Below are 22,140 nucleotides of genomic sequence, written 5' to 3' on the forward strand. Positions count from 1 at the left end.
TTATAGGTTTGGGGTTATGCATAGACGCATACTTATGCAGACATTTGTGGGTATTTTTAAAAAGTAGAGTAGAAAAGTAACCTGCACGTCCGCATATGCAACAGCTTAACTATGCAAACTCCTCAGGCTGTGCAGGGCAGCCGTGTTTTGAAAAGAGCGTTGGTAGATGAATTATCCTCTTATTGTTTGGCTGGTAAATGTTATCAGTCAGAACTATATTTATAAAACATGCACTTTCTTACGACTTTTTATTTCTTGTAAGCACTGCAGAGTTCACCTGCAATGCCGGGCAAATGTGGATCCTATTTAGACTCACGCACCGTCAGGCAACTCGTTGACTGTGGTCCAGGTGCAGGGCCAAGTCACACCGTTAGCTATACCCACGGCAGCCTCCTCAAGAGTAGCTAATGCCTTCAGTGCAGTAACAGAGAGACAGCTGATATACTGGGGAAAAAATATTCTATTTTGACTTCTACAGATCAAAACATAAAATCTTCCCGTCACCCACACACAACCGGTCATCTGCCTTATCTGTGGGCCTGGGAAACAGATGAGTCTTGCAGTGAACTTAAAATATAAGAAACAAAAAGCTTTGAAGATGATATGGGTAAGCGACTTCTGGATTCCAGAATATATATATTTTATAGCCCACTCTTTTGGTTGTTATTTTTATATCTTTCAGACAATGGAGACTTCATAGTCTGCCCTATCTTCCCCATAAGTTTTCATACGGACATGGAAAAAATACGTAACAATGAGCATGTCCAAAGTAGGGCCGCATGAAAAAAAATCACATAATATTAGGGATCTTAATACCTCTGTCCAAGAAAGAGCAAATGCAGTAAGTCTGGCTTTTGAAGACAATTTAACTGCACATAATGATGAGGTATAAATTTGTGACTTTAATATCTTTGGAGATCTGGAGCATGATATTTAAAGGATGAGATTTTTTGTAGCCTTATTCCCTGTGATCACATTAGAGAAACATGCATGAACTGCCATGCCAGAATGGAACAGAAAATCTACAAACTGAATTATTCAATGTGCTTATTTATAAATTTTATGTGAATTCTTTTCGCACATTTTTCAAAAACATGTCACTCCACATTAATTAAAACTTACCCCCCTGCATAAAAATTACAAACCCGTTTAACATTTTTGCCACAAGCACATGTACATACAGCTTAAAAATGATGGCCCATTATCCTACAATAATTTTATACAGATCAAGTATTAAAATCACCGTTCTGAAGTCACAGAACTAATTAAACATTATATCAGATATTCTGTTATACAGCTCCCTTTTTCTGAGGTTGGCCACTTTTGAGAGAACTACAATTCCAAACGGAATTAGGTATTACAATTAATTTTGATAAATGAAATGCCAGGAATTTCTGGGCAGCCATATAACTTCTTAAGTTACTATGCTGAATTTGACTGAGGAGAAATACAGCCTAAAAAGCAGTAAAATGTAAACAAAACACACTTTTCCACCAGATCTATTACCATCATATATTAACTACCCAGATTGTTTCACTGAAATTGAAGAAAAAACTGGCTAACGTAGTAAGTAATCCAAAATTCAGGGCTTCCAAAACACAGATTTCTGAAGGGATTTACTTATGAACAATGCAGATTAGATTGCCTGAAGCAGAACGTCTTTTGTAAATGCAGTGGAAAGATTATATATAATAACAAAACAAATTTGTGCTTAAACGATGGTTTAGCACAACCATGGTCTAGCCATACGACTTAGAAAAAGGATAACACAGGTCAGTGTGCCTGACTAAGGAATTGCAACAGGGAGCGTAGGGAAAGTGGAAGTGAATGACACAAAACATCAAGAAAGACGGGGGAGTAGAAAGGTTATGGAATGAAGTCAAAAGAGCAAGGAAAAAAAAGATTTGAGAAGGCGGAAAATGAAAGGAAGATCGCAGGAGAGGATAAGATAGCTAATATGATTTTCTGCAGGTACACAAAGAACAAGAGGTCAGAAAGGGGATGGCGGGTCCTCTAGCTGCAGAGAGAAAATTATTGACATAAAAATATAATGAATTCATTGCCTTCATTTTCGCAAAAAAAAGAACAAGGAAGAGATGTTACAGACCATGTTTCAGTTTTCACAAGAAGAGAATAAGGGATAGATGTTACAGACCTGCATTTTCAAGATGAAGTCACAGCAATCAGGATCTTTCAAGCAATTACAACATTAAGATGTCTGAATTTTGACCAAACATCTAAATCAGTCTTCTTCCTTGAAATACATTGGGAGGGACAAGATCTACGAAGATTTCAGCAACTAAACTTCAAAATTTTCTGTCTATTCTGAATGTTATTAACAGGCTAGAGAAATGCTGAGAGAATTATTAAGAAATAACTAGCAAGGCCAGACCTTCATGACTTTGGCTTCAGCAGTGGAAAAGGTCCTGAAGACACAGACCAAGGTTTCCATGCAAGGTTACCTGTTTCTTAATGAGAACTGTCCTCATGGCTTTCCATCTTACCAATAATATTTGTACCTCGATAGCAACTGATTACTTCCCAAATCAATCCAATTTGGGAAATAGCCTTCTTCAGGTTTTGGAACGTAAGGAAATCTTTTATAATAAAATTATTTATCTACAATGTCAGAGTACAACACTGAAGGTTTTTATTTTTATTTATGTATTTAAACACCAGGTCCTAAACAAAAATGAGTGATGTTTGGTGGGTTACGAAAAAAAAGAAGAGATTAGTATCGAATGTTGTCTTTCAAAACACAATGTATTTCAGAATACACTCTGCTATACTTTTGCATGCATAGCAAAGGAACACAATGTTCAGAACTTGTCCACTTTTTCAGAAAACCAAAAAAACAAACACCTAAGTAAGGGATCAATCGAGTGGCAAACCCCCCTGCCTTCCACAAAGAAAAGATGAATAATTTCTCCTCCATCTAGGGTTAGAGCTGGCACAATGCCTGTGTATCAAAATAGCTTTAAGCAAAGTTTGTGAGCAGAAAACGACTTCCGAATGAAGTTGTTTGGCTCACAAGAGCCAAAGAAGATACTTCCACCTTTGCTCTAAACTTCTTAACTACATCTTTGCATACGTGGGGTTAGTCAGGCACATCTGTGTACACAGCAGATAAAAAGAAATGTGGCAAGTTTTACAGTAGTGGGATACACAAAGATATGGTCATAAGAGTGCAGCCAACATATTGAGAAACCACATTTTTCACAAGTCTCATTGAAAGTTCAGATAAAGGTGCTTTCAAGATGTATTTGGCTGCATTTTGTGGACCTGAAATAAGTTTGGTTTTGCCTAAAAAAGCTTGCCACACAAGGCAAGCTAATAGCTAGCCAGTCTAACAAGACTGGCAAATATAACGCGGATAATAGCCGGTGGAGGGGATCCAGCAACAAAACGTCCCTCCTTGCAGGGGCGGTACAGCGCGGAGCGGCAGGAGCTCGGCGGGGCTTTCTCTCCCCTCAGTTCGGGGGCCTCTGCAACGCCCGTGCTGCGGCCACCCCCGTGCAAGGCCGGCAACACTCATGCGTGTTTGCAAGGCACGACAGGCTCCTTCCGCTCACGGGCACGGAAACTTAAGGTCTGGGGGAAAGGATAGTGTTTTCCGAGGTATTTATACCATGCTTACAACTGTGAGACTGTGAGCAAGGTATTTCGAGAGTTGCTGGAAAACAAGTAAACAAGGAACAAAGTGATCATGCTGAAGAGTGAAGAAGTATCATGATGGCATTTAAATGTCTTAAAATGCAATTAATATATAACTGCAAGAGCAGTTTCACAGGCTATTACCATAATATGACAAAAATGTTATTAGTCTCCTCTTGTTTTACTGAACACATCATTATTCTTTCCAGGAATGATGTTCTATTTGAAAATAAAAAAAAAAACCCAACAAATAAACAAAAACAAACACAAAAGCAAGTTTTGTCTCATCTGTTACCGTCTCAGTAAACTCCAATATCTCTGTATTTCTTATGATATGCATTTCCACCTCCCACTCTGCAGTCTGAGAACACTAATTTTGCCTGGTGTTTGGGGTATTTTTATCATGGAAATCCAAGCCCACTCCCTTGTCTTGACAGTTATCGCTTACAAACGCACCTTTGCTGATTTCTCCCTTTAATGAAGCTTCACTCTATTCCTCCTACAAATTACTTGACAGGGCTGTTGAAAAGCAGGGATGTCAAAGCCACACCAGCAGTTAGATACAAGAGCAATGCATATGCCCTCCAACAAAACTAACTGTTGACTTTTGTATGCTTTCCACATAAATAATATGAGGAAGCTAGTGGTTTCTGAAATGAATCACAGTATCCTGCTGATATCTCATAACATTAAGATCTACAGAATGTATTGAATAGACTATTTACAGTAAAAATGAATGAGACACGGTAAATTAGAGAGTTTCTACAAAATAAATATCCTGTTCCCCCAAGATTAAATGGGAGAATGTACATAAAGAGAGCATTAATTTTAACTTGACTTTCTGTCAGTTTTTCATTTTATCCCATAAAGGAACCCTGGGAGAAAAAGTGATATTCCTAGTAGCTTAACAACCCATTTATATCCCAGCTCTGCAAGCAACTATTTAAATCTGAAGTTTTAAGAAATATGGGGAAAAAATTATATGCACATCAAATTTATATGCACAAATATTTGATTTATGTACACAGTTACAGTGACCATCTTATTTTTCACCTTCCTGTGAACAACTGATAGCAAAAATTTCCTCATGAATCAGGAGATCTCATGGAAGGATCAGGGCCTTTGTTTACACTCAGTTTGTTCCTATTTCTGCACTTCTACTCTTCGGTTCAATGAGACATCTGTTAATGCTTAACCTTGCCATTTCCTAATCTCTTTGGCAGAAAAAAGAGAATAAAGGTCCTAACAATATTTTGACAAATGAGAGCTGTTTTTCTCCAACTTATGGCATCCTATGAAAGCATCTTCTATTTCCAGCTTTTACCCTAAATCCATTTGTTACAGAAGAACAGGTAGCAGCAATTTTTTTTTTTTTTTGGACTAACCCATCACTACGGGTTTTTAGATAGAAAGTATTTCTTTAGACTGACTAAATTCATTTGCTTCGCTCTTTTTCCATAAGGGCAAAAGCAGCGCTAAGTCCTGAACAATCATGTCAAAAAACAAAGGTCAGGATCAAGTCGGTGTTGTCAGAACGAAGGACCAGTTTCCGTAAGATTCATAGAGTCTACTGGAACATAACGTCTTTTTTTGGACTGAGTGCTTTATCAGAGATTAGAGAGGCAAGCGGTAGCTTGCTAATGAGCGAGAGAGATCCAGAGCCTGGAACCAAGCACTGCAAAGCCATTCCCAGCATCACAGCCAGCCAGTCGCCAGGTACAACTGTTCCCGAGGGACAAGATCCAGTTTACTAACAGAGGGCTACCAGTCACAGGAGTGGTGTGGTCACAGGCACTGCTTGTCGACCGAAGCCACTGCCAACAGTTGGCAGCGGTGAAAGGTTTGGAAAGGAGCTTACAGACAGGGTAACATTTTCCCCGGTGCAGACTCCCAACTTCTAGCATATCGTCTCTTAAAAGACTTGCTGAAGTATAAGGGAATCTGATGTTAAAGTAGAGTTGATTTCCTCTTTGCATACAAAAATGCCTATATTGGAACAGAACCAATATAACTGAGTTTCAACTCTGAATTGCTCTGATGCTACGCCCGGTGTTACGCTAACACGGGTTTTCAGAATTCATAGTCTGTGACTATTACGTGAACAGAAGTGCAACTGCTGAGACGCGAGTCTCTGCTACGTTAAGATTATTACACCTACCTCAGGATATGGAGCAGCCTGCAGTCCTTCATCTACAGTCGTAAAGGAGGGAATTCAGCAATTTCAAGAGGCTGCCCATGTTTTTTCAAGATCCTTCCTATAGCAGTTCATTATTTTTAATGCTCACAGTGATGAACTTTCCTCTTTTGCATAGACATTATCACCAGTGCTTGCTTACTGAAGAGTCCATGTACAGACAGCTAAATTTCAGGTAATGCTGCCAGGTGACAACCTAATGGCACTTTCTCAGTCAATGTTCATTTCTCTCTCTGGAGTCAAAGCATGGCTCTCATTCTCCTTCTATAAAGGGGAGTTAATTCAAAACAGCCATCTCTGAGTTTACCTGGTGCCCTAACATGTGAACACTTTATTGAATACATATATATTTGAACATATTCTCAATATAAAGAAATACATATTTCGCCTTGGGCACTCTCTATACATACGCATATAATGCAAGTGACAGATCTTTTCTACTGCCACAATTTTCAACTGTATCTCATTTAACTACACCTCATTTTTATAAATAAGTTTCTAGCCTCTTAATAATCATATCCAACAGCAACACAAGAACTGCTCATTTTTTCCATTGAAATTTTCTTTCTTTCCTCCTTGCTAAATAATCAGGATTCCTCCCTGACATGTTTGTACTCTGCCATGTTTCCAAGCTTTCTTGATGCAATATACAGGCTGAAACATGTTCACATAAAACCTACGTGTGCTGCTTTCATGCCACCTAACTGCACCTCATAGTAACAAGCTCATTTTCAAAACTTCACACTCTATATAGATAATATGTTCATAGGCAAATTGCTTCCATGCAAGTAAAAGCAGAGATAGAGTTACACGCATTGATTATCAGGATCAAGATGTCAAAACAGATTGACAGGTCAAAGAACTATGTTTTATTCTTTATCCAAAGGTTAGGTAGGCCCAGAGGAAAGAGGAACAATATTCCATGAACTCTTTATGTCTTGAAGGGGGAGGAAAAAAAACAATAAAAACAATGCACATGATTTTGGTCAGGCATTCCTGGGTAGGTACTGGGCAAAGCCTGAAGTTGTGTAAACTCGTTTCCTATCACTTATCACTACATGTAATCCCTGCAGCACTAAAATCCAGTCCTGTCAAGTCTAAAGCATCAGTGACAAAGTGCCAGCCAGTCAATGGGTGGCTTTCAATCAGGTCTCAAGATTTTAAAGGATGATGCCATCATTGATGGTCTTTTTCATAACTGCTTCTCAAGTGTAAATATGTGTGGAAGGGAAATAATCAATCAGAAAGTGATCCTTTGCAAGCATGAAACGAAGAAGTTTGATAAAACCATTCAGTGACAGCGTGTAAATCAGAGCTGTGACCAAATTTACCTAGGCAATTTGAACTGTTAATGAAGAGTTAGTTTTAATTATTTTTTAAGTGAAGAGCTTTATTTGCTTTATAAATGCTTAACAAGCAAAGGGTGTGAAATCAGTCATAGGAGCTTTCTGCTTTATAGCAACTGATCACCCTCCTGTGAAAGGATGCTTTGCCAATGGCAGTGACAGAATGAGATATTCAAAACCTACTTTACCAGTACCAAAAAGCAAATTATGACTTCTCTCGAGCTGTATTATTGTTTCTATACATTGGATAACAAGTAGACAGAGAATAGGTTAAGGAATGCAGAGCCATCAGCAGCAACCAAAGCATTGGTCTGAACTGTATCAGTCCAAATTACACGAGAACTGCTATTTCTGTGACTGAGCCAAACATTTGGGGTGATGTTGCAGTCCTGCTGGACTCTATTTCTCAGCTTAATATGGAACAAATAATAGAGGTGCTTCACAACTAGGAAGACGACTAGCTTGGCCCAATGCCTACGAATTTTTTGCGACAGGCAGTGAGATGTTCAATTACATCAACTCATTTTGCAGATGTGGAAATCTATTTACACAGGACAATTAAACCATGAGACAACCTAGAAGTCCCCACCTTGCCTTTACAGAGCTAACACGAAGTTCAGCGGGGTCAGAGGAGCACCAAAGCAGACTCCCGCACCTGAGCCCATTCACTGTCACTAATATAAGATTGATCGCCTAAGTCTGAATGAGTCCTTGGTGTTTTAGGCCCAGTTTGGATATAAATGTTCAGATAAAACAACAGTTTCTGAAACATTACATTCCCCCTTTCTTCTTTTTTTCCTGCTCCCTCTGACCACAGCTGTTCCTCACCCAACAGGAGGAGAGAGTTTATCTACAAAAACTAATAACCTGTTTGTAAACCACTTACTGAGATGAGGGCAAATATTCCTGCTCTGCTGGATTCAGAAAAGACTATGGACCTGAAATGAACCCCAAATTGCCTAGATTATTAGCTATTTTTAGATGGTCAGTGTGTATCTCACTGATTTGGACTAGAATATCCATCCTAAGCACCCCCAAATTCCTGTACCTGTTTTGACACATCTGCACTTTTCAATACTGAATGAACAAATGATCTGCTATTGTCTGAAATTTCCAACTAGACTTACAAAGATAGTATTTTTCAGACCGCATTCTTACTACTGAATTTCTTTTGCTCACAGTAAATAGGGGCTGTAGGCTACTTGCTTATCTCACCAACCCAGAAACAATTCAATAATATGCCCATAGTCTGCTTAAGCCCTTTCTTTGGAGCATCATTCAGTAGCTTCATCAACAGGCTGTAGCAAGCCTCAAAATCAAACCAACGTAAATCCACTGGTTTACTCTGATCTGGAGAATTCCTATCAGAGCTCCCGAATGCTCTTCGTCAGACCTCTTCTAGAGGTAAAACTGAATTACTAGACACTTTTCTAGAACAGTCTTTTGGGCACAACAACATCCTTACAACCTCCTGCACTTCGAAAAAGCATCCACTTAAAACTAAAACTGGCTGCCATTCTCTGACCTTCAGGGAGGCACCCCACAAAGTCACGGGGCAAACACACCAGAAGCGCCTACCTGCTTCCATTGGCAAAGGGGATTTCATTAGCATAGTTCCATATACATGAGAAAAAATGGTTATTAATGACTAATTTCAATGTACTGGCTTTTGGACTTCTGCTGTCTCACCCCGCCCTCCCGTGACACCGTTTCATTTTCTCATCAGAAACTATCCCATTTTCAAATGTGCAAATGATTAGGTCAGCTTCACCATGGCAATTAATCACTCCGACATTAATATTTTGGTAGAATTTCACATACTTGTCCATTTTTGAACAATTTAACTAATTTCATAGAAAACAACTCATAAATCAATCAGCTAAATACGCCTGCTTCGAGGGGGTCAGGTCATTAACGTAGCTGCCTCACAATCTTCTTCCCAGCTTGGGCTGCTTTTGATATCAAACAAAATCCAAACTTCTCTGAAGACACGGCCACCACGCCACTGAGCTGCAGCAAATAGTCTTTGTCAGGCCCCAGCTCTCAGACAGATTCCTTTATTTTAAAACATGTTAGCAATCCTTTACTAAAAAAAAAAGAATGGATAAAAAGAATGGGAAGAGGGGAGGAAAGACGACAAAAACACTGAGGGCAAAAGGGACTTTGAATACTTTCTAAAAATAATTGTTCGCTCTTTCTCAGTTTAACATGATCAGAAATCACAGTTCAGCTGGAACTGCCCCAGGACACAGCGCCTGTCTAAACAGTCTAAGAAAAAGGTTTTGGTGTAATATTTTCTCCCAGATTCTCCCGCGGACACAGGTTTTTACCCTGGTTCCTTCTCTCATGACACAATAACATAAAAATGGGAGGGAGTTTCAGAAGTCATTAGAAATTTTTACATGAGGTTGCATGCTCTGAGAGGCCTGAACTACGTAAACCTGATACACTAATGTGGAATCCTTAACAAAGATATTCTCTCACAAGTGTTTCTCAAACACCTGAGTTAAACATTATCACAAATAGACATAATTCAAAGTCTGAGTAGAATTCAGATTTCCTCTACTTTAATCATGCTTCTATTGTAATGGATAGGATAAAAGGTTTTTCAAGAACCCTCCAGGAGAAAGAGGGCAACAAAAAGCAGAATTTCAAACATCTGGTGAACAAAACAACAACAAAAAATCTTTATAATGGATTAAAGTTTTTAGCTAATTTTAAAAGTTTTGAGGTACATGGATTGTAAAAATCTTCAAAGTTCTATGAAATCCTGAGCTCTCCAAAACTCTATTTTCTGCCCTATTAACATATTCTTTAATTTTCATCCCTTGAGTATAGATGAATTAAGAGTAGAAATAAATGACTGCTGATGCACAGCCACCCTCAGTGTAGCGGGAAGGAATCAAACAGATTTCGTCTTTTTATCCTTGCCACACCATTGCTTATATACCTGATTGTATGATGGCTTGGAAAGAACTTGTATTTTTTCGTGGAGATCTGTTCTGTCATTTTTTGCCATTTCCTTTGATTTTTTTCCTTTAGTAAATCAATATTACACGGTGGGGGGAGGGGATGGGACACTCAAAAAAATCAAAATCTTCTTTGAGAAACCTAAGGATCTTTCCAGTAATTCATCTTTCAGTGCATCAAGGAAATGGGGGGAAAATCCTGCTGCTTTCCTGACACCGTGATATATCTTTATTGAAAAACAATGGGCTGGATTCAAAGACTGACTAATCACTTTGAGGGTTCTCCTTCTACAGAACTTTTCAACTACATTTGCACAACAGGATGCCAGGGAGCGTGCTGAGCAGTGTTATAACAGGTTAGAAAGCACTCCAGCCTACTAAGATATACATTCGCAATACTCTAGATAATCTACTACAGTGCACTATTTGTTTATCATTTGCATCACTTCAAAAAGGCTCCTCTAGGGAAACGTTTTTTTGTCTTAATTTAAGTGTATGCTTCGCCAGATCAGATAGGGCCATTTGTGGTTTTAAGCATTAGGTTGAAAAGGCTACTATGATTGTTGATTTAAAAAAAAAAAGTTAAGGTTTATATTGAATACATTAAGGTGGAAAGCTAGCATAATAAGATGAGAAACAACTGGAAAATGAAGATGAGCAACAGTGTCAGGAGAAATTGCAATTTTTTTTATTTATTTATTTTTAAGAGGGACAGCATTTACTACCATTAATCCAACAGCGCGGTTAGCATACGTTTCATTGCAGCCCCAGATGAGAAATAGATGTTTAAGTGTTAAAAACCAACACATGTTAAATTTTAGCAGTGATTTCTGAGCACATACGACTAGTCTTCTAAGCAGCAAACTCTCTTTCAAGTAAGGTGAGAAACCGAAAGTGTTGAAAGCACAAGTATTGATAATTACACATTGGAAAGAATAAGTAGGAGGCTGGGGAGAAGGGTCAGAGCCATCTCTGGAGCCAATGCCCAGGGTGGGCTGGAGCCCCGAGAGCTCCCTGCTGGGTGAGGACACGGGGCTGAGTCTCGCCGTGCTCCAAAAGTGGCAACATGCAACTCAACTAACCGCAGGGCACTTTGAATCCAACCACTAACATATGCCAAAATGGCCAGACGCAAGTTAATCTGACTGCACATTTCCAAAGATAGATAGAAAATATCAACTGACAGATCCTCTATTTATATTTTCTATTTTAAAAAACTGCGCTACAGTTATTTTAAGATTTCAAAGATCATTTGTTAGAATTTCAGTGGGGAAATTATCGATAAGGAGAGGAGTCTTTAGCAAAATCTTTATAGAACACATACATCTGACAGGTATATCTGCTAACATCCTCAAGTTAACAGAATCTTTTGCAGCTGCATTAAAAGATATCCCTTACTCCAAAATAGAGCTGAATAGTATATTCCATTGACAACCTGACAATAAAAAAAGGAAAGAATAATCATGTTACTACCTTAGTGGCATTCCCCTTTCCCCAAAAGACCTCCTTTTGTCCAAGCATAATTTTGTATTCACAAACCAAATGCACACACAGTTTTCAGACAGCATCCCTACTAAAGATAAATGGCAGAAATTACATGCAGAAAGCAGAGTGGAGTTGGACTGCATGTATAAATGCATTCAGAATCTCCAAAGGACGAACGACAATTCTGGAAATTTTATAGGACAGTAGCTCGCAATTGAGTCTTCGATACATCACACCTGCAGCCCTTTCAAAGGCCCCTACACGTTCAAAAAATACACTATTAACATAGAGGCAGAGCTCCTACCGCCGTGAGCGCTCACCTCGTAATTGGCGATTGCTTCTCTGTCAAGGGCTCGGGTCACGGAGACTTCCCCGCTGATCTCGTTGATCCGAAAAATCCCTTTGGGGTCCTGGTCTACTCCCTTACCAGAGAGGCGAAACTTTGCTCCCTCTGTCCTCTCGCTGCTGATGACCTGCAGGGCAGGAAACAAAAAGCGACAGGCCACATCAACAAAAGTATTAAAATCTTCTGAAGCCAACAGACACAGTTTTAATCTTTTACCTGATGTCGAGGTATATAACAATAATATATGAAACTATAATATGGCAATAATACGAAACTATAACATGTGGTTTTGATCATTCAGAAAACACTGGGCAATTCTTGTGTTAAATCCTGCAAAAGTTGAAGGACCAAGTCACGTCCTTAGCCAGTCACTATCTTATCTTTGCCGTCTTCCATTTCAGGGTTTAAAGTTTCTATTATTCCATTGCTATTGTACTCACTCTATGCCTATAATTTGACATTTTATTTGATTCTTTTTTCAATTAAATTGATAAAATAGCTAGAAAGAAACGGTAGTCTTAAAAAAAAAAAAGAAAGAAAAAGAAAAAAAGACATTCCACTGAATGGCGTTAAACATACTTATTTCACAACAACCTTAACAATACTGTTAATATCAGATACCCATCATGCATTATTTTCCAGCAAGCCAGTCTTTTTCATTAGTCATCTCAAAATCATTTCAAAGAGACTACTTTTGGGTGTGTTCCCCCACGTTCCCCCCCCCCCCCCGATTCCCTTCTATACCCTTCTTTCCCAGGGTTTTAAAGCAAGGAAAAAACTCCTCATAAAAATATCTGGGTATCCTGCCCAGAACTCAGCTTAGTCACACAGTTGGACTTCCTCCACTTTCCATGCGTGCGCGCGCATGGAAATTCCTTCTAACCATCACTACTTGTTCCCCCATAGGAAAAAAAAAAAAAAAATCCCTAAAAATCTAATTTCAAGGCTGTCTCATGTTAGTGACAGTAGCATCTGTAAACTTCCAGAGCTACACAACGTTTGTTACAAGCTACATGCTTTGCAAATTTGTATTTGTACCCCAGAAACTAAAAGGATTATAAATTAATCTTGCCCTTTAAGGCTGACAATCTTGCCAAGCCATTCCTTCCCACTGCTGTTTCATGTTCTTTTGTTCCTATCAATTTTATATTGTTAATGTTTCTGCAGAAACGTTAAGTCAAATATTTATGCACTGCTCTGAATCACAGCTCAGGAAGAGGAAGGAAAAAGTGGTATTAGAAATCTGGACCTGCTCCCATTTTGAGATAATAAATATGCAGAGAGTTTAATAATGTCCCTGAGGAAATACATGTTTGTTGCCCTATTGCTGCGGGTTCAGCAAAGCTGGTTTGCAGATTACTGGGCAGTGAGATTTTGACTAAACCCCACAATCATTATTCCTTTATTTTAATTGAGAAAAAATTGCCACAAGATATGAAATAAGAAATCAGCATTTTCAGAGATAAAGTTTCAATTCGCAAACCCTTTGGGGAAGGAAGAAATTTCAAAGTAAAAAACTATTTCACCTTTTTTTCCCCTCTCTTCCTAGTCAGGAAAACTAATGGATGAGGTTTTCTTCTCATGTATTTTTGAGGCTGTCAAGACAAAACAACGAGGCAGACAACACTGCAGGTGGAAAGGGGCAAACTAACTTTGTGACTTCGGGTTTTGTGATGAAACTGAAACTGCTCCTGGAAAGTTCCCTGGTAATCAATTCATTTTTTGACCAGTCTCTGGCATTTTTTATATCAAGCCAAAAATTATGTGTTTTTCTTAACACAAGGCTTTGTTTACCATTTTACGGTGTCGTGACCATTGCTCACTTTTGCAGGAAAAAGATGAATTGCTCTTCCTCTGCCCTGATTTCTGAGATTTATCACAAGGAGGGTAAGTGCACCTTCCCATCCAATACAAGAACAGTGGTTTGAAAGGCATCAAAGCCCCAAAAAATAATTCAGAGGTCTACAGAACTGCCCTTGCCCTGACAGCCAAACATTTCCCAAATCCTTATGGCAAATTTAAGACCCAGTAAAGGCCAAAAGCCCCAATTATAAACAGTCACAGAAAAAAAAAAAAAAAGCCAGGAGAAATCATGGGCTGTATCAATATTCCGCAAAAGTATAGACAAATCTCAGATAATTATAAACAGGTCATACTTCATACTAGATAGAAAAGCAGGGGATAATAATAATAATAATAATAATAAACAACAAACATCCCTGCCAACCTGACTGGAAGGAAAATTTCCTCTTGACTGCAAATCTGGCAAAGAACTTAATCTTGAACTGGACAGCAAGATATCCTAACGTGATACCTGAAAGATCTGTACTCCTTGGAGCTACAACACATCCCATATTTCATGCCAGCTCTAGGTGCAACCATTCTCCAACATACAGTGTACAGGACCAATGGAGTTAACCGGAAAGCAGAGTTTTTCTGAATAACTGGATAGTCCATCAGCCTACTTAAAACTTTGGGAAGCAGCCACGTTCACCGTGCAAGTGAGAACGTGCCAACCCTTCGCTCCTCCCTATTTATCCAGAAAGAAGGAATTTCAGGACATGTCTCCATTGAATTCTGGAGCAAGGAGAGGGGAAAGTCTCTCCTCTGTCCTGCTGCAGCCTTCCAAGGAGCACCCTGCCGAGCAGTGCACCGTCACTGCAGGAAACTCATAGGAGCAAGGCAGGGAGCAGAACAGCAAACTGTCCTGGAGATGAGCAGTGTCAAAGCATCTGGGTAGTGCACAGAGACTAATGCTCGATGAAGCAATAAGAAGCCCAGGTTAGAGATGCTCCATGTACCACTGCATCATCTGTTCAAGAGCAACAGTAGTAACACAAGAAGCAATTTTCAGAAAGTATGATTTTTTATTTTTTTTAGTGCTTAATTAGCCACAAGAGGGAGCTACATACTCCCAGGAATCTCAGAAATACAGCAAGAACATTAACATCTCCTAATTAAGATGCTTATATAATGGCTGCATAGTTCAAAGAAAGTGCATTTCCCAGTTCATACTAAGCTAAGTACAATGAAAATTTTAATAAAAATCAGGCTTAATTTGCCATATGGTTTGGTGCTTCAGCAAGAACAAGGAAGAACAAACAGGAGGATTGTCTGACATCTCCTCTGGCAAGACTGTTATTCTGAAAACTAAAACAGTACTGTTCATATGAAAAATTCTTAGGTTACAATGTATTACATGATGATGCTCTCCCAATTTACAGGCTGAGAAAAAACAAGGCCAGATTTCTTCTAAAATGTTTAATTTGGGATGTCCTATTTACATTTCTAAAGTAGTAGCTTGGCTTCCACAGTTGCTACAGCCTGCAGCCCAGACAGAACACTTGTATCCAAAACTTGTTTGTGGCCTTAGGAACTTTGGTACAGCTTCTAATATCGAAATTTTTTGCAACATATGAAGAGCCTACAAGCCACATATCAGGCCTCTTCAGTCTTAGGGAATGGCCCAATTAAGCTAGCAGAGGCTGAAGTCAGTGACTGCCCATCTTGCACCTTGAACTGAACAGAGCAAACACTGTTAAAGCATAACAGAGAGAGGGCCCAGCTGCATTTCACAAATTAGGGCCTCTGTAGCAATAGTTTTAAATTTGGTCTTGTAAAATTCTGAATTCCTTTTACAAAATGCTATCCTCTCCTTTGCCAGTAATATTAACAGTTACTGAAGGTGCCCAAAACACCTTAAAACCTGAAGTCTGGATTTTTTATGAAAGTGTTTTTGCTGTGCTAATGCTTGTTCAGCTTCAGATGTCCCAGTACCAGTACTTGATAAGTCATCTTCAAAGACAACTCAAAATTGGCAATTAAATACAATACATTAATTGTTATTAATGAAAGCCAGGATGTCTAAATATATCTTCAAGGATTTAGGATTGACTCTATATCTATGCTGCAGTCTGGATACATGCCTAAGTACCCAGTGAGTCCACACTGTTTAGACATGAATATGTCCATCATGGGCTTGAGGTGACCTTTGGGAAATCTCAGAAAATGTCCTGCCAGGACACAGTTTGCCCCTTAGGACAGACTCAACCACCTACCTGCTGAGAATACAGATAGGACAGGCAAACATCATCTGGCCTCACAGACTCCATATATTACATTTTCCCTTGTAGTGGCACCACGATTTAGAAGGACCTTGACATTACAAGGGCAGATAGGATAGATGGAAGAGATGCACGTTGAGCATCCTGCAGTAATACATACTTGTGAAAGCTATTTCCTCACCCAGGACCCAAAGGAACATATAGACGTAGGCTTAGACATAATTCACTTCCTCACCTCAATAGGGGCTAACAACACTTTCCCATGTCAAAGGTGCATTGGAAGATAAATGTATCAAAAACTCAGAAGTGAGTCATACTAAGCTTGTCAGAAACACGTAAATAGCACCCTAGATGAACCATTTCTTTTTTTTTCAAAAAAGCAAAAAAAAATGATTCTGCTGTACTGAAAAACACTTTCTAGAAAACAGAATGTTGATTAGCTGACAGGATCTGCCTTCTGCTGAGCCACGGCCAAGACATATTTACCAAGTGCTATTTTTCAGCTGACATTATGTATCCCTTCCAGCTAAACTCATTTCAGCATTGTGATCCCTCTGTTGTTATGGGTTTATCAAAAAGTAAATCAGAGTGTTCTCAAGAGAAGAAGAGAAATAGATAGAAGTACAAAAAAACATACTACCCTAGAGAGAGACTTTACAGTGCTGCAACTACGGCAAATCTGCCCTTAATAGCACCAATCCTGGCCAGTCTCATTGGTGAAGACTTGTTCACCTCAACCACTTCCATAATTTTTTAGTTCTTGATGCTGTCTGAATTAGAGATGCATCATGTTCGTGACAATTTTTAATTAGAAAACAAATCCCACCCTCAGACAGGTATACTTGATCCCAACCCGAGTGCAGTTCATGGAGTGTTACCCCCCTATACCTGGGTTTCACTCCCTGGGCCAGGTTTTCCATGTACGCTGTCTCCTGGGACTCATTGCCCCAGCCATCTTCAGGTGGGAAATTTATATATTTATTGGCAAGACAGTGGTGTTTGATTTTTTTTCTAGAATACAACTCTGGTTAGAGAGTAATTTCCATCATTTGCTGTTTTTAAACAACGGATTAAAACTATTGGGTCTCATTACATCTATCTTCATTAATTAAACACTAGACAACTAGTTAATCACGGGAACCAAATTCTGCTCTTTGACAATGGGAGACTGGTCAAATTTGACCTTAGATTTCCACCTATAGTAGGACTTTCTATAGAATTTATTCAATATACAGGTGATGTCTGAGAACGTCCAAGTGATTTATTCACATACTTAATTGTAATAGATATTATAAAGTGCAAACCTTCCATATGACCATTCCCTTTGTGCATGATAATTAGAGATAAAGCATACACATTTATATGACAACATATATTGTAGGTAACGCTTTTTTCTTGTTCACAGACACAGTAAACTATGCAGGTCGCTCCATTATAACTACTTTTCACGATTGTCAAACTCAAAAAAATATAATTAACTGAAATGCATCTGGATAAATGCCCATGTAGTATGTTCCCCAAAAAATAAGCTAAATTAGTATGTGTAAGCATGAACAATATTTGCAAAATTCTAAAAAACAACAGAAAAAACCTGCAGCAGTCCGAGATGCTTATGCAATAGAATAAAGCAGGCAATCTCACAATGCTAAATTTCAAAATGGTTCCAGAGCAGTTTTCAATCTCCAGTCTCCTTATGAGGCAAGATTTTCAAAGCTACATAAATCTCCTAGAGTATATGCTTTAACTCCAAAGCTTAAACCAGCAAGTCAATCACTCAAATTCTAATATATGAGCTTGCAGTGGAGCAGCACTCCAGAAACCACAGGCACAAAATGAAAAGGGAAATTTGACCAGCAATAGGAATATACAACACTGTGACCCAACCTCCTTTGACAGCCAAGGTAAAGGAAAATGGTCAAAGCGAGGGCAAAGTTTTTTTGTCGGTGAACTAGAAAAAAATATATTTTGTACAATGGCTATTGCTTCTGTGTCATCCACTACAAATATTTTACTTGATGCTGTTGACAATCCTAATAAGAATTTTTTTCTTCCAGAAAAAGAAAAATGTAGATAGATAACACACTTGATTTAACTCAGCAAAGAAAGCCGTAACTCAATTATTCTAACTTTAAAATCTATTTCCTGTTCAAGCTTAATCAGATTCTTTGCCTCTGCTCTATGTCACAGCCCCAAGGGTCAGTTTTAACTGGCAGAAACTCCACTGGAAAGTGTTTCGTTTTTGCACTTTAAAGCACCATTAAAAAGGCAGTGTCTACTGGGCAGAACTACTATTACACGATGAGTCATTATTTCTTATTTACATTCTTTATATTGCTTCTCTTAGACTCTGTTGTGAACTACAGCAATCCAGGAATTATGGGCAAGAATTCCTCAAGCAAGAACACAAGTATCATCATCACCACAATGCACATATAAATATTGGAAGAAACTGAAGCCTTTTCAAAAGCTATGTATAACTTCTCAAGGACTGAGTGCTAGGTGTACAAACACCTTCAACATGGAAGCTTTTATACTAGCAGCCACAAGTGTAATGTGGGAATAAAAGAAGTCAAAAGTAAAATGATTTGTGAAAATGAGAAGTCATACACTGATATTCTCAAATTAATGGTTTGGGGGGGGGTTGTTTGTTTGTTTGTTTTTTAGCATCTTAACTATGAGCTTTGTCATGAAGATGTTACTGGAAGTGCAAAATTTGTGAAAGTTAATACAGATACTTATAGCATAATTTTGATGCATGTTTGCAAGACTCATTGGGGGCTGAAAACTGTGCAAATATTCCTTGCATGAAGCAAACCAAACAGAACTCCAGAAATACCCTTATCAGCTATCACATTGGTAATTTAAGGCACATGAAGGTAATAAAACTTGCATTGTTTGAAATACGGATGGCACATTTAAGAATCTTGCAAGCTGAGGCTGTGCTTGGTATAGAGGTTAGTATATGAACTACTATTTTGTTACTGCGCTGCAAATATAAGATTTCACTAAGGAAAAGAAAAAAAATAAATTTGAAATTTACCAAGGTTAATAAATTACCCACACAAACATTTCAACAAAATGTCTTAATGTATAAAAATGATGTGGTGTATTAGAAATTGAAGAAGTCATTTTGCTAACAGTGCTCTTTTTTTTTTTTTGAAGTCTTTTTAGAATAATCAACCCAAATAACACATTTGATATTCAGCCAACGATACCATCTAACATAATGGCTTTTGACTGTAACTATGCATAGACTTTTACAAAATTCAGAGCAAATTTTTAGTATGGCACACAGATGCCCAAACGAAGCAAGTGAATCCACATGCACAGAGGCAGCAATGCCCCTTGCAGAATCGGCTGCAGTGCTGGGCCTGCAGGCTTCCCCTCCTATTGCAGCAAATACGCAATTTGAGGATTTAGCCAATATAAGTAGCTAACAGCAAGCATCTGTTCTCAGGATAGAGAGCAATTCTGTGAATACACAGAGATGTGCATTATCCTTTTTAGCAGGTAATCCTTCAACTTTGTTTAGCTCTTAATTTATAAAAAGCAACAAGATTCATTACAAATAACTTTCACTTCCCTTTTTCCTAAGTAATAGCTGATTTCAGATATGTATCTGCAGACTCGTGAGTCAGTACACAACAAGGTCCTTATACTGACAACACAGAATTTATAAACACAGACTTTTGTAATCTCCAAGGAAAAGCACCTAGGACTATTATTTGTCACAGAAGACCTGGGTATTTCACTGGCTGATTTTAGCCTTTCAATAGCCATTTAATCAACACAATTTAATCGCTGCTTAAGTTACTAACTCACAACAAACCCTGTTAGCTGAATCAATTTGAGGACCACTGGTCTTTTGAGCAACAGCCAGCTGGAGTAGCTCCAAAACTATATTAGTTGTTAGGAAAAATGTGAGTCCGACTGACAATTAATAATAAATGAAGAAAATCTCAAAGGATGTTCTTTAAAAAATAAAATGATTTTTTGTATATATGGAGGTGTTTTATTACAAACCTATAATTGTGATCTAAAAAGGCAAAAATGCAGAGACAGTATTTAATGGTTTTCTAATTGCAGAGATCCAGGACATGGTACAAAATACATACTATGCAACCACAACACATGGAATTAAAATTTTACTAGGAGTGGGTGAAAAAAGAATAGAACTGGTTTACAGTATTGTTTTCCAGCTATTTCACAGTCCTATCTATTCTCAGCAAGACCAAAGTCTTCATTTATTACTTCAGGCCATCTCTGCAGCATCCATAAGGCTCTCTGATCCAGCGCGGGACTGGGAGCAACCCAGCAACATCAGTGCTGCACTGTGCCCAGGCTAAAACACTCTGCTGAGAAGGTCTAGGGAAGTCTGCCCTGAGCTGCCCGGGGAATATAAGAAAAACTAGAGTCGCCTCCTCTCCCTGCAGCTACAATTACTGCCCACGGGACTTAGCTACAAATGTTCTTTTTGGATGCCCGCATGCAGCAAAGAAAGAAATCAAGATCTGGATTAAGTGGGAACTTCCAACCAGGTGGAGTAATTGGAATTGTAGAATAAGAAATTGAGGTTGCAGAGCCAACCTGAAGAATCGAATAGAAATAGTAAAGTGAGAAAAATGGAGCTGGTGAGAATGATTCACCTCAACCCACTCTTGAAAATTAAGATTTGGTTGAATTTAAAGAAGTTTATTGGAAGATTGTGTCTAGTTCTATTTTGCTTTAGCAACCTGCGAAATCCTGACTTTTGACAATATTTTGTAAATAGTAAAAACCTAGGGGAATAGGAAATATTCTATCAAAAGCATTTAAAACATTTTAATTGACGATATTTTAAAAGGTGTTATAACGAAGGGGTTTTTTTTTAATTTGGTTCAATGGAATACTTCTAGATGCTTTAAGAACCTGCTTAGCACCCAATTCCCATTTGTAGCATACAACCCACAGATCTAATTATAGATTTTTCTCAGTCACTAGTTCCCTAGGAAACAAATCCATGGCTCATGTCTTGTGCATGGAAGGTCATAGTAGGAAGATAAATATTTTTCTGTGTATAGAAACTTATCTAGAGGTCACAGGTCTGCATCTCAGCAGATGTCGGCACTTCCGACAATGACAGACTGCAGCTATATTTGACAGGTATCTCAGACATTTAAAACCTTAATCATTTTAATCTGTTAAAGCACTTAATTCTTTTATTATTATCAATGTTCCATAGTTCCTTATGCTGTAAACAAAGGATTTTAGTTTACATTTTCTAAACTCTGAAAATTCATATCATTGGGTACATCTCACTTCTCATCTTAAAAATGAAAACTTGTCACAGGACAATGCAAAACAGCTGGTAAGTAGGGACAACTTACTAGAAACCTGGGGCAGAAAACTACCTTGAAGTACTGAATGTTGAACATGTGTCTTCTGACTTTGGCCCTTAAAGTTAACAAATAACGTCAGCCCAAACTGATACAACAACTTAACCTACATGCACGTAACTGCAATAGTCTAACAAAAAGTAATAAATATTGTTACTCTACTTTTGATTTCATTCTAATGCATTGCTGAAAAAGGACAGAGACAATATAATTTATTGGAAACCCAGAGATGTGTGACTCCATCACTACAACAGGGGAAAAATGAGGAGTGAATCTGAGGGTGGCGGAGGGAAGCTTTGTCAGAGCTGTCCTCCTCATTTATACCACTCTTGAACTCCATCCTGACCCATCTACAATGACAGCTTATAATGTACGTAATTAGGGCAACAGTCCTACTCACACTTAGTGTAATATTCAGCCTGACTTGAGGTCAAACGGAGAATTTAAGCTAAGTCAGAATGTCTTAAATTTGTTGCCAGCGAGAGGGAAGCCTCCATCGTCCGCATGGCTCAGGCACCGTGCAGCACTGTGCCAGGGTTGACCCTGAGTCCCGGCTCCACGTGCCCCTGGAGCATAACCATCAAGATCCAACCCATACCTAACACCACAGACCTCCTCCTCCTCCTCCCTGGACAGGTAGATACATGGATGCACAAATATTTAATTCTCAGAAATGTTTTGGCTCCCTTATTTTGTGCTTTTCAATT

The 22,140-nt window shown here is 38.6% G+C and overlaps 1 protein-coding gene across 3 annotated transcripts in view; it reads right to left on the bottom strand.

Moving 5' to 3' along the window:
- Positions 1–22,140, bottom strand: part of CDH13 (cadherin 13) — a 534,614-nt gene that overhangs the window by 279,185 nt on the left and 233,289 nt on the right. For all 3 annotated transcript variants that reach the window (XM_067302424.1, XM_067302423.1, XM_067302422.1), the window contains exon 5: positions 11,969–12,121. In XM_067302424.1, the coding sequence (XP_067158525.1) occupies positions 11,969–12,121 (153 nt within the window). The remainder of the gene's footprint in view (positions 1–11,968; positions 12,122–22,140) is intronic.

This window comes from Apteryx mantelli, chromosome 10 (assembly GCF_036417845.1).
Source record: "Apteryx mantelli isolate bAptMan1 chromosome 10, bAptMan1.hap1, whole genome shotgun sequence".
NCBI lineage: Eukaryota > Metazoa > Chordata > Aves > Apterygiformes > Apterygidae > Apteryx > Apteryx mantelli.